The sequence below is a fragment of the Barbus barbus genome (assembly GCF_936440315.1).
Source record: "Barbus barbus genome assembly, chromosome: 14".
Lineage (NCBI taxonomy): Eukaryota > Metazoa > Chordata > Actinopteri > Cypriniformes > Cyprinidae > Barbus > Barbus barbus.
Genome location: NC_136742.1, coordinates 10303924 through 10318017, shown reverse-complemented (window position 1 = coordinate 10318017; position 14094 = coordinate 10303924). Strand labels below are relative to the sequence as shown.

The window sequence follows — 14094 nt, the reverse complement described above, 5'->3', positions numbered from 1 at the left end:
TATTTATACATTCATTTAAAAGTGTTTTTTAATTTAAAGTATTCAACAACAAAAAAATCTTTACAATTTTAAGAATATACTATCACAATTTTTTTATTACTTTTTTTTTTTTTTTTTTTTTTTTAAGTATTTTACTTGTATTTTCATAATGGAGAGAAAATTGTATATCCAGAAACATGTTGAGTGACAACGTGACAAAGTTTTAAATTATTTCTGGTAGTTATTTTCAGGCATTACAAAGCTCAGATTTCTAAGGAAATTGAAACCCAACACTGATTACAGTGTAGTAACACAAGTACAACGTGTTTGTACTGTAGTACATGTAGATTTGAAACAAGTTATGTAGGTTTAAAACCTTCAGACATTCACTCTCCAATGTACCTTGGAGGCCTCTTCTCTATAAACGCAGCCATGCCCTCTTGTCTGTCCCGTGTAGGAATGAGCTGAGAAACCATAAAACATGTAGTCAAACCAAGCACACAAAATACTGCAACACAATGAAGTAGTGCAGATTTGATTCATATGGTTTATGTATAACTCACCCTGGCGTAACACATTCCCTCAATAGCCATTCCTGAAGAGATGTCCACCTCAGCGCCTCGATTCATGGCTACTTTAGCCATTCGCACGGCAATCGGGGCCTGGGGAGAACGGAAGACAAAAACAAATTTCCTGTTTAAAACTTTTTTATTTTCTGTTATGTACAGTGGACATCAAAATTAGAGAGCCTACAGTTTTCTAAATTTCAACGTCACTGCTTAGTCCTTTTTGAAGTTATCCTAATCGGAGTAGAAGGGCAGTTTTTAAAAAAATATTTCATAAACTAATTTTACTCTGAAGCACAGTATAAAAAACTTAAATGAGATGGTTATAAACATGGCTTTTCAGATACCTCCAAAGTTGTTGGTGTTAATCTGGCACCTGGTGTTATTTTCCTAATTTTCTTGACAAACCTTATTTAACGGGCAGCATTCCTCTAATTTTCCCTGAGATTGTAAGATGGCGGGCTGTTCTAAGGTGACTGAAACCCTGCGACAGGAGATTGTCCAAATGAAGGCCAAAACGACATCACTTTCAGCCACTGCAAGAGAAGCTGGTCGTTCCAAATCTGTGATTTCTACAATACTGCAGCTTTACAATGACACCATTTCATGTCGTCCACTTAAGACAAATGCATGAGAAGACAGGATAATGCAGAGACTCTCAATGGCGAATCGGTTCAACACTGCAGCTGGAATTGCTTGCCAGTTCACTTCTGAACAGGGTCTAGATCTGTCTTGGGACGTTTAAGAGAAGCAGGACTGAAAGTGCAGATAAAGCAGTTCCTTGAAGCTAAGAACATTGAAATAATGAAATGGCCGGCCCAGAGTCTTGATCTAAACCCGACTGAAAATCTCTGGAAAATCCTTGGCGACAAAGTTATGCCAAAGAAGCCCACTACAGTCACCAAACTATGGAAGAGACTGGAAGAAGAGTGGACCAAGATCACACCAGCGCTGTGTAGAGAAACTAGAAACTAACTTCCTACTAATTTCGGACAGCTGTAACCCTTCAATATTTTAGTTGCAATCTTTCGTGCTACAGTAGTTACTGTTCTCTAATTTTGATTACTGTGTTTTCCACAAATGTTAATGTTAAAATACCTTGGAAATTTTGTCAAATGTGTATTATCGTCAATACCGGTCCTTCAAATTTTGAGCGATGAAGATTAATAATACTTTATTCGGTTTATGTTTTGTTTTATTTTTAGTTTTTTGTTGTAGCTTTAACACCACTTATGAACAACAGAAACAGGAATTTTGGCAAGTAGTACAAAAATAATACTTTTTTTAACAACAATATACAAACCAGAGTAACAACATGATATCACATCAATTCAACCCCTCCCCCTGCGGTCTCTTTAAAATGGGCTACCTTATGGATAGAAAAGTTAACAGAAAACCAAAGCCACAGAAATAATAAAACTAATACTTTTATAATGTCACCAAGGCAGCATTTATTTGATCAAAAATACAGTAATATTGCAAAATATTATAACCATTTAAAGTAAGTTTTTTTGTTATTCTTATAGATTTAAAAATGTAATTTATTCCTGTGATGCAAAGCTGAATTTTCAGCATCATTACTCCAGTCTTCAGTATCACATGACCCTTTAGAAATCATTCCAACATGCTGATTTGTGATACATTTGTGAAACTGTGATACATTTTTTCAGGATTCTCTGATAAATAGAAAGTTCAAAATAACAGCATTTATTCGAAATATTAATTATTTGTATCAAGGTAAATATATTTACTGTCAATCAATTAAATGCATCCTTGCTGAATATAAAAGTATTCATTTCTGAAACGGTATAATGTAAGGCCTTTGTTTATTATCTTTCACTGCATCTGTAAAATCTGCACTGTATCCGTCTAAGACACACAGTCACATAATCATGACACAGTGAAGTCAGGTGGGCAGAAGTGCTGACATAAGTTATTGTACCATGACGTGTCTGAATGACGTTCCCACACTGACCTAAATAGGCCATCTTCATTTTAATCTAATATAATGACTTGCCAAGCACAGGGAAAACCAGAAAAGCAGGATGTTCTCATTGTCACGAGACAGTTTAGTTCAGTACAGAAGATTCCAGTTCCACAAATCCACATGCCAAGTCATATAATGACGATGATATGACACGTATTTTCAGGTTTGCTCCAAAGGCAATGAATAACAAGGTCATGCAGTCGATTACGCACGTGTCTTCTGTACCATTACGTTGTTTATTGTATTAATTGTGTGCTCTGGACACTAGTGGGCCTGAGGGCAGACTGTGATGGCACATTTGAGCCAGGTCTGTCTTCAGGCCATACATATTCATGGTCAGCCTGTCGACTTGAGTCATGATGGGAGACGCTCGCTGTGACTACTGTGTCACATGACACAAATGAGATTAAAGCACACGTACACAATGAAATGCCTGGGGGTACAACTAAACTAGTATGACAACAATTTCATAGCCACAAAAACATACAAACGTGAATGTAAACATACATGTATAAAAATCGTATCTATGAGCTACACTTGTTAAATAATGAAAAACCCTGCAAAAAAAAACAAAAATTACTCGAATTCATATTTATGTATAATCTGGGGGAGAGTGTAATTCATTGAGACAGTAGAAGAGAAGAGAAAGTGTCTAAGACTGAGAGAAGAAGTAAATGTGGATGGAAATGTCCTGCAGACTCACCTGAGGCAGGATCTCTCGTGCGAGACTAAGAGCCTCTTTGTGGGCTGCGTCTCCTGTCTGGTTCTGTGGCACGGAGCGGTTTACCAGCCCCAACTCTGCAGCCCGTTCACCCCCGACACGCCGGCCTGTAAAAATCAGCTCCTTTGCGATGGCAAAGCCAACTGTCCGGGGCAACCTTTGACTGCCTCCTGATATACATACACAAAAATTATGGTTTAGTTATGATGCCTTTAAAATGTATTCAGACACACTACATTAAGTGTTCCAGTTTACAACAAAATTGGTTCTTTGTACTTTGTTTTACTGAAGCTTAAAATTTATCATTTTGATATGTAACATTACATTATATATATGTGTGTGTGTGTGTGTGTATTATTATATGTATATAAATGTGTGTATATTATACAGTGCCTTGCTAATGTATGTAATGACCTTCATTTTTTCACATTTTGTTATGCTACTGCCTTATGCTAAACTGCTTTAAATGACTTTTTTTTCACATCAATCTGCACTCCATACACCATATCATTGACAAAGCAAAAACAGAATTGTCACAACTTCTTAAATTTATTAAAAATAAAAAAACAAATAAGTACATTGCATAAGTATTCATAATCTTAACTAAATATTTAGCTGAAGCACCTTTACAGTCTCAAGTCTTTTTTTTTGTTTGATACGACAAGCTTTGCTCATCATCATTTGGCAATTATCTGCTATTCTTATCCTCGCCTCTTCACCTCTCAAGCTCTTTCAGGTTGGATGGGGGCGGACACACATTTTCAGCTTTCTCCAGAATTTATTTGATTGGGTTCAAGTCCAGACTGTGGCTGGGCCACTCAAAGACATTCACAGAGTTGTCTATAAGCCACTCTTGCTGTGTGCTTAGGGTCATTGTCCTGTTGGAAGGTGAACCTTCTGCCCAGTCTGAGGTTCTGAATGCTCTGGACTGGGTTTTCATTAAGTCTCATCTCAATATTTTGGTGCATTGAGCTTTTCTTCTATTTTGATGAGTCCCTCAGTCCCTGCTGCTGATAAACATGAGGCTGCTATCAGCACACTTTAGTTTTGGGATGGTACTCTGCAAAGCTGGTTCCCTTCAAACATGATGCTTAGAATTGAGGTTCATCAGACCAGAGAATCTTGTTTCTCAGAGTCTGAGGGTCCTTTAGGTGCTTTTTTGTAAATTCCAAGTGTTTTCTTTTGTCTTCACTGAGGAGAGGATTGAGTTTGGCCACACCGCCATAAAGCCCAGTTCGGTGGAGTGTTGCAGTGATGTTTGTTCTTCTGTAGATTTCTCCTATCTCCACATAGGATCATGGAGATCAACTAGACTGACCTTCAGGTTCTTCGTCACCACTCTAGCCAAAGCCCTTCTCCATCAATTGCTCAGTTTGGCCAGGAGGCCAGCTCTAAGAAGAATTGTGGTTGTTTCAAACTTCTTCCATTAAGGGTAACAGAGACTACATGCTCCTGTGACCCTTCAATGAAGCAGAATATTTTTCTGAACTATTCCCCAGATGTGTGGCTTGACGCAAACTTGTTTCTGAGCTCTACAGACAGTTCTTTTGACCCCAGGGCTTGGTTTTTGCTCTGATATGGATTATCAGCTGTTGGACGTTTTATTAAGACGTGTGTGCCTTTCCAAATCATACTCATTCAATTGAATTTGCCACAGGTTACCTTCACTTAAAGTCTAGTAACACCTACAAGCAATATGAATGCTCCTGAGCTAAATTACAACTGTCCCAGATAAGGGTATGAGTACTTATGCAATGGAATCATTTAAGTTTTTTATTTTTAATAAATTTGCAAAGATGTTAAAAACCTTTTTTTTTTTTTGCTTTACCATTATAGTGTATGGAGTGCAGATTGATGTGGGGGGAAAAAGTAATTTAAAGCAGTTTAACATAAGGCAGCAACATAAAACATGAAAAACAATAAGGGGTATGAATACTTTCGCAAGGCACTGTATGTATATATACACATGTATATAAAAAAAAAAAAGTATAAAATAAATAAAAATAATGAAAAATATATTACATATTAAAAAACTGTTTTATTTTCATTTTTCTCATTAGTGATGGATGGATGGATGGATGGATCATTTTTGTACATCAGGTTAAACTAAATTAAATGATTTTTTTTAGTTAATGTTTAATTAAACATTATTTTTTTAGATTCAGTTTTAGCTTACTATAATAACCCTGGTATGGACAATAAACACTAAACATTTTTCAAAATATCTTTAAGTTCCACAGAAGAACCACAGTCATACAAGGGCATTTGTTTTCATCTGTGTAGACTGCAACATGTTCTGCAACACATGGACTAAACGTTTTTTCATATGTTTTCATTTTATTATTGTGTTTATGTTTCAAAATGACATGTTTAAGTATAAAGAGATTGTATAAGCTTTTCAAAATTTGTTGTTTCACTCTTCCATTTAAGTCTATCTGTCCTGTTATGTCTGTTAACTTCCTGTTTATCCATCTCTCTTTTCTGTAATGGGACTGCCATCTAGCTGTCTTTTTGTCTTGTTATTTCAGTCGCCCTATCTATTCATTAATTTATCTCACCAGCCCCTGGTAGTAATCCTCGTGTAGTTTCAATCAGGCCCATCTGAGCTGAATGTGCTGCAAAACACACACACAATCACAGAAAAAGGTCAGATGAAGGACCCAGCCTCCTCCGCATGCCGTGACCGCAGAGATTCCCCACTCCATGACGTGCCAAACAGAATGACTACAAATCACGCAAACCCACACCCGCAGCCGTGATACCTGTCGTGATCTACTCCCAGAGGGTCAGAGCAGCCGCTCACCTGCAGTGCGAAGGTCACACGCCAGAGCCAATTCCAAACCACCCCCGAGAGCAAAGCCGTCCACTGCTGCGATGGTTGGCATGGGCAGCGCAGCTGGCACATAATGGACACACACACACACGGATCAGACAGGTCATAGATCACATTAATGAGAGAAGGCTTCAAACAGCTGGACCTCTCAACACTCAGCTGAATGTGTTCAGTGCTGACACACTTATATAAAGAGGGGACACGTTGGAAAAACTGGGATTCAAAAGGTAATTGGAAACCTGGAAATAACAGAAAAGTTACTTGAAAAGTTAGGAAAAATGTTTTTTATATATGTATATATGTGTGTGTGTGTACTGTATATATATATATATATATATATATATATATATATATATATATATATATATATGCACACACACGTATATATACAGTGCCCTCCACTAATATTGGCACCCTTGATAAATATGAGCAAAGGCGGCTGTGAAAATAAATCTGCATTGTTTATCCTTTTGATCTTTCACTCAAAAAAAAATACACAAAATTCTAAGCCATCATTGAAGTAAAACAATTGAAAGTGGGGAGAAAATCTCATGATGAAATAAATATTTTTCAACAATGAATGTTGGCCACAATTATTGGCACCCCTAGAAATTCTTAAATTAAAATATCTCTGAAGTATATTCCTATTCATATTTACATTTTTTAGCACACCAGGGTGACTTGGAGCATGAAATTATCCAGCCATGACTTCCTGTTCCACAGGATTATAAATATGAGGAACACAAAGGCCAAATTCCCTTAATCATCCATCACAAGGAGTAAAACCTAAGAATATAGTTCTGACGTGCAGAACAAGATTTTTGAGCATCACAAAATAGAAAGTGGCTGTAAGAAAAGTTAAAGCATTGAAAATCCCCATTTCCACCATCAGGGCAATAATTAAGAAGTTCCAAACAACTAAAGATGTTACAAATCTGCCGTGTGTCTATCGTCCTAATGCACGGTGAGGAGGAGAGTTTGAGTGGCTAAAGACTCTTGAAGGACCACAGCTGGAGAATTGCAGAAAAAAAAAAAAAAAATATATATATATATATATATATATATATATATATAATAATAATAAATATAAATATATATATATATATATATATATATATATATATATATATATATATATCAATCAACATCACCACATGTTGTTCGGGAGGGTTTCAAGGAAAACTCTCCTCGCTCATCCAAAAACAAACTCCAGCAAATTCAGTTGCCAGACATGACTGGAACTTCAAATGGCACTGGCTTCTATGGTCAGATGAATCTAAAAAAAGAGTTTTTTGGCAGCAAACCCACTAGATGAGTTTAGTACAAACAGGCATAAAAAAGTACCCCATGTCCACAGTTAAATAGGGTATAGAGGTCCTGAACATCTTGTTCAGATGCATGGCATCATGGATTCTATCAAATACCAATAGATAAAAAAATCAAAACCTGACTGCCTCGGTTAGAAATATTATAATGGGCCGTGTTTGGATCTTCCACTGGGACAACAATCCAAAATAAACATAAAAATGGGTCACTGAGCACAAAATGAATCTTTTACCATGGCTGTCCCTGTCCTCTGACCTGAACACTACAGAAATGAGTGAGGTGAACTGAAGAAGTACTAACATGGAGCTGTGAATCTGAAGGATCTGGAGAGATTCTGTATGAAGAAAATGGTCTCTGATCTCTTATCAGGTGTTCTCCAAACTCTTCATGCATTACAGGAGAAAACTCAGAGCTGTTATCTTGGGAAAAGGACGTTGCAATAATTGGGTGCCAATAATTGTGGCCAAAATGAACTAGAGAAAGCATTTATTTCACAATGAGATTTTCCCCCCACTTTCAATTGTTTTACTTCAATGATAGGTTGGAATTTTGTGAATTTTTTTGAGTGAAAGATAAAAAGGATAAACAATGCAGATTTATTTTCACAGCTGCCTTTGCTCAATCATCAATACAATTCAACTTACAATTCAAAATACAAAACTTTTTTAAAATGTAATTTATTCCTATGATGCAAAGCTGAATTTTCAGCATCATCGCTCCAGTCACATGATCCTTCAGAAATCCCTGAAATATGCAGATTTTGGTGCTCAATAAAAAATTCTTTATTATTCTCAGTGTTTAAAGCTTTTTTAAGCTTGCTAATTGCTGTCAATAAAACAATCTGTGTAAAAATTGAGCATTAATTTACTTGTCTTCCTGTCGTGCTGTAGAAAGGGTCCAATTGATGTCACTTCCTGGGTGACGCAATTATGGAGTGTTACATTTTTTGTAATGGGAGAAAATACAGTAGTAACTGGATTGCATGCATTTGTGTTACACAGATACATGTGTTTACGATTATTAAAATGAAACTGAAGAAAATACCACATTATACTAAGAAATTTCTATAATCATGTTCATTTTTTAATTCAACTTATGCTGATAAAATTGTTTGTAATGAAAAAGTATATATATTTTAAATGTTTAAAATTAGAAGCATTTCACACCATTGTATAATCACTCATTTCTGTCAGAATATTCTCTCAACCTGCTTATAAAACAGTAGCATTTTTCTAAATGTTACAGGCAAAGCTATGCAAAAATTGAGGGCACAGAGAAAATGCACCTATTGTGTGTTTATTATTATGCATATCCAATAATTCTCACCTCCAGCCATAATTTGCAGCTGGGAAACAATTAGAATTCAGAGTTCTGCATCATCACTTTCTGAGCAGGATTATAGTCATTTTGCAATATTCATGAGAAACATCACCCTTATGTCTCACCGATGTCATTCATTAGTGTTCGTAGGCCATGTACAAACAGCTCTGCCTCAGGGTTACTCATCTGAGCTCTCTCCTTAAGATCTGCACCTATCAACAAATGAAAAGACTATGACATATGCAAATACCTGCTTCGGCTCCTCTTTATTATGCTGATATTTCCTGTAAAACAACAGCATTATTTAAAAAATTACAACATCTTCAAAAGTAGGTCGTCAATGCTGTCTTTGGTTTCGTGTGACAGATTCCTTTACAAACCTGCACAAAAGACATCAGGTATCAAACTCTTGAAGATCACCACACGAACCGCTGCGTCATGATGCAAAGATGACACCAGCTCTCTCATCTACACACAGAGAGACAGATATTGATGCACATATAGACAGAAAAAGATATAAAAAAAAAAATAGAAGATACTGATTTGAGGCAGAATTCCAGGAGATATAGGCCTGATTTATTTTTGTCTTTGTACACTGGTATTTATTTAAGGCCTGACACACTTTTGCCAGACTTTCTTTTGATAAACTGATCAAATACGTTAAAAAAAGAGTTCTTACACTGCTTTCTGGGAACAGAAAGAAGAAAATAGACATAAAATGGGACATCTGTTACTCAGGTTAAGTTAATGTTTAAAAACCATTCCAGCGATTGGTTGCACGTTGAACACTATATGTACACAGTTATACCATATATTCTTTAAAACGTGCTTATTTATTTATATTAGTGCTGTCAAACGATTAATTGTGTGCTGTGTATATTTATTATGTACAGGTGCATCTCAGAAAATTAGAATATGGTGAAAAAGTAAATTTGTTCTTGTAACTTATTTCAAAAAGTGAAACTTTCATATATATTTTAGATTCATTACATCTAAAGTAAAACATTTCAAAAGTTTTTTTGTTTTAATTTTGATGGTTAGAGCTGACAGCTCATGAAAGTAAAAAAAAAAGTCCAGTATCTCAAAATATTAGAATATTTCCTAAGATCAATCAAAAAAAGGATTTACAAAACAGAAAAGTTCAAGTTCTTTAAAGTATGTTCATTTATGCACTCAATACTTGGTCGGGGCTCGTATAGAACAAACTCCAGCATCAGTGAGGAATGGCATGGAAGCGATCAGCCTGTGGCTCTGCTGAGGCACTATTGAGCCTTCAGCTCGTCTGTATTGTTGGATCGACTGTTTCTCATCTTTCTCTTGAAAATATCCCATAGATTCCATATGGGGTTCAGGTCAGGCATGTTGGCTGGCCAATCAAGCACAGTAATATCATGGTCAGCAAAGCACTTGGAAGTGGTTTTGGCACTGTGGGCAGGTGCTAAAGTCCTGCTGGAAAAGGAAATCAGTATCTCCATGAAGCTTGTCAGCAGATGGAAGCATAAAGTGCTCCAAAATCTCCTGGTAGACGGCTGCATTGACTTTGGACTTGATATAACACAATGGACCAACACCAGCAGACGTCACGGCACCCCAAATCATCACTGACTTCAGAAACTTCACACTGGACTTCAAGCAGCTTGGATTCTGTGCCTCTCCAGTCTTCCTCCAGACTCCAGGCCTTGATTTCCAAATGAAATGCAAAATTTACTTTTATCTGAAAAGAAGACTTTGGACCACTGAGCAACAGTCCAGTTATTTTTCTCCTTAGCCCAGGTAAGATGTTTCTGACGTTGTCTCTGGTTCAGAAGTGGCTTGGTAGCCCTTTTCCTGAAGACGTCTGAGCGTGGTGACTCTTGTTGCACTGACTACAGCTTCAGTCCTCTCCTTGTGAAGCTCTCCCAAGTGTTTGAATCAGCTTTGCTTGACAGTATTCTGAAGCTTGCGGTCATCCCTGTTGGTTGTGCACCTTTCCTACCCAATTTCTTCCTTCCAGTCAACTTTGCATTTAATATGCTTTGATACAGCACTCTGTGAACAGCCACACCTTTCAATAATGACCCTCTGTGACTTACCCTCTTTGTGGAGGGTGTAAATGATCGCCTTCTGGACCATTGCCAAGTCAGCAGTGTTCCCCATTATTGTGGTTTCAAAGAACAAGAGATACTCAGAATTTATACTGTAGAGATGGTCATTAAATGAAACTCAAATGTAAATATTCTAATATTTTGAGATACTGATTTTTGACTTTCATTAGGCCTAGCTATAAGCGCTAATCATCAAAATTAAAACAAAAAAACTTTTGAAATGTTTTCCTTTACATGTAATGAATCTAAAATATATGAAAGTTTCCCTTTTCGAAATAAGTTACAAGAAAAAAAAAAAAACTTTTTCACCATATTCTAATTTTCTGAGATGCACCTGTATATATAAATATACACATATACAGTATATATACTGAAAATATTTACATGTATTTACATGCATATATTTATTTTCATATAATTCATAATACAGTTGAGGTCAAAAGTTTACACCCCCCTTTCAGAATCTACAAAATGTTAATTATCTTACCAAAATAAGAGGGATCATACAAAATGCATGTTGTTGTTGTTGTTGTTGTTTTGTCTTCTGGGAAACATGTAACTATCTTCTGTAGCCTCTGAAGGGCAGTACTAAAAAAATAAAAAATAAAAATAAAAATTATATATTTAGGCAAAATAAAAAAAAATTACACATCTCCATTCTGTTCAGAAGTTTTGTATGATCCCTCTTATTTTGGTAAAATAATTTGTAAACATTTTGCAGATACTGAAAGGGGGATGTAAAATTTTGACCTCAACTGTATATAAATATATTTATAAATATATTTAATATATAAAAGTAACATATTTTTCTTAAATATATACATGCATATGTGTGTATTTATACATGCATAATTTGAAAACTTATTTTGGATGCAATTAATCGCAATTAATCGTTTGACAGCACTAATTTATATGAATCTGTTATCACTAAAGATCACAAAAAGAATGATTCCTTGTGACATGTGGTGGAAATTTAACACACCAGTAGGATTACTGAGAACTGGGGGCTCTATCATCAGTGGGTTAAATAAACAAAAAGGCATATTTACATATAACATGAACAAAGGGTGGATAGGAAGTTCATGAACTAGCTCTTCTGCTTCCTGCACGCTTGAGTTTGATGCTGTAGGACAGGGGGTTTCTGCACACTCACCTGACCCACAAACACATGTCCCAGAGAGTTCCTTGCCCTTTCACGACACATCAGCACTTCCATTATACCGAACCAGACAAGAGAACAGAGAAACTGAAGCTGTGGCTACGATTGCAGTTCTAAACTGGTGGGCTGTGACCCAAATACGGGTGGCTTTTCTGTATACATGCATAATTTGAAAACTTATTTTGGTTTACTCTGTGCTGTCTGTGATCAGTAAATGATGCCAAGTTAAATAATAAGTAATTGCACTATGGCTGAACTGTTCATATGAGATTTAATAAACCATTAAAATGTACTTGCCATGTTTATGCTGTCACACGGTAAATTTCAGCAAAAATTTTGCAGGCAAAACAGGTCCATTGTCTAATATCAATAGTGTGCACAGCTCACAAAGAAGTTACATTACAACCAATAAACTTTCTGTTGCTCAACATGTACCCAATTTGAACTTGTTGCAAAATCTGCCTGAGGAAATATTTCACTCTCTTGAAATTTCCCTCTTGAATCACGTGGAATCCTACTGAAATGACTGGATTTTGCCCATGAAATTTCTCAGAAAGACACTAAATCTGACCAAGCTGTAGTGTGCTTTGCAATGTAAACCCTGCTTGCAGCTATATTCTTTTATATTAGTACACTTCGATGTTTGATGTTATGTACAATTAAAAAAATTAAAACCTGGCTACTTGGGTCGCCATTCAATGTCCAAAGTAAAATATGGGTCCTGATGTACAAATTAGTTCAGAACCACTGACCTGCATGACATTCAGAAGAGAGTCATTTTTTTCATTATCAAAATGATAAATCCTGAATACAAAGTTTCTAATCTGATCAGAGACCAAACTTTCATTGTGTAAAATAAACTACACTTCACGGGTCCTTATAAAAGGCTACAAGTGTAAGAAATAATGGATGAAAGGTGATTAAGCAGCACACCTGTGTCAAAGCATTGTGTGCTTCATACTGACATGCTGATATATGATATAGGCTAGTAGTGTGATAAAAGAGATATGATCTCTCCTTGGCCATTGTTCCCTTAAACATCGCTTGTCACATTGCTTCACTTCCCAAAATTAAAAGTGGAATAACAAATACCGTACTCGTTTAAATATTTAATTTTATTATTAAAAAAAGGCCTTCTAACAATAGCGTTCCCTACTCAATCTACTTGTTTTCTTTTCATTTATAAAAAAATAATAATAAATAAAAACTTGCTACATATACTGTATTAGGATAACTGAGACTAGTCACAGCACTTATATTATTGCTCTTTTGTTGGTTTTGATTGCTTATATTGTCCCTTTGGATAAGCATCTGCTAAATGCCTAAATGTAAATGCCAATACTTTTTTATTGCAATCATTGTAATACGTATTATATGTAATACTTAAATTATAAATGCATAAATTTAGATTTATAAATACATACATGTCCCTAAATTTGCAACAATTTCCTTGACTTTTCAATAATAATTTTCCAATTGCCATAACCGTTGGGAACCTATTATGCAACTTACATATATTTCTCATAAAGAATTGGGGAAGGTTTGGGAAGTTATGGTAACGGCCCAAATATACCTGCAAGGTGTACTCAGGTGTTGTATAGCCTATGCACCAGCAAGCAGGCACAGTATTATGTGATTTACCTGATGCACCTACCGTTGTCTTCACCATCAAGCCGACTCAGCCGTACTTCAGCCCGATCTGCAATGGGCCCATCAGAGCCCCACGAGCGGGTCTGGGTAAAAGAAACCCGGGGGAAAAGACACTTGATCGGCGCTGCAAACACTCCGCGCGCTGCCATCAGGGCTGAGAGCGAATCCTCACGACCAGGTTATACTGTAACACTGATCTTATTGGTTTAAGGCCAACACTGAAACCGTGCAACCCGGAATTAAACCGGAGTTGTTGCCGTTAATAATAAGCCTTTTGGGAGATGAATGTTTTGAGAAACGCCATCACCACACACACACAAGTTTGCTCTTGTTATTCTCCTCATTACTTCCTCAAACCAACTTACACATTTCACCTGGACGCTTGCAGAGAAACAGTCTAATGTGTTTTATATGTGCACATTCATATTTAACGTTCGCGTGTGTATCATATTACACACTAATAGTAACT

The 14094-nt window shown here is 36.2% G+C and overlaps 1 protein-coding gene across 1 annotated transcript; it reads right to left on the bottom strand.

The window, feature by feature from the left end:
- Positions 1–124: 124 nt before the first annotated feature.
- On the bottom strand, positions 125–13774 carry LOC306879952 (enoyl-CoA hydratase domain-containing protein 2, mitochondrial-like; the record flags this gene model as incomplete). Its single annotated transcript, XM_079433182.1, has 10 exons — positions 125–443; positions 543–641; positions 3236–3423; positions 5812–5868; positions 6057–6149; positions 8858–8944; positions 9113–9200; positions 11970–12074; positions 13549–13577; positions 13630–13774. The coding sequence occupies 10 exons, from the start codon at positions 13772–13774 to the stop codon at positions 366–368; spliced, it is 969 nt and encodes a 322-aa protein (XP_079289308.1). The 3' UTR covers positions 125–365.
- Positions 13775–14094: the final 320 nt, after the last annotated feature.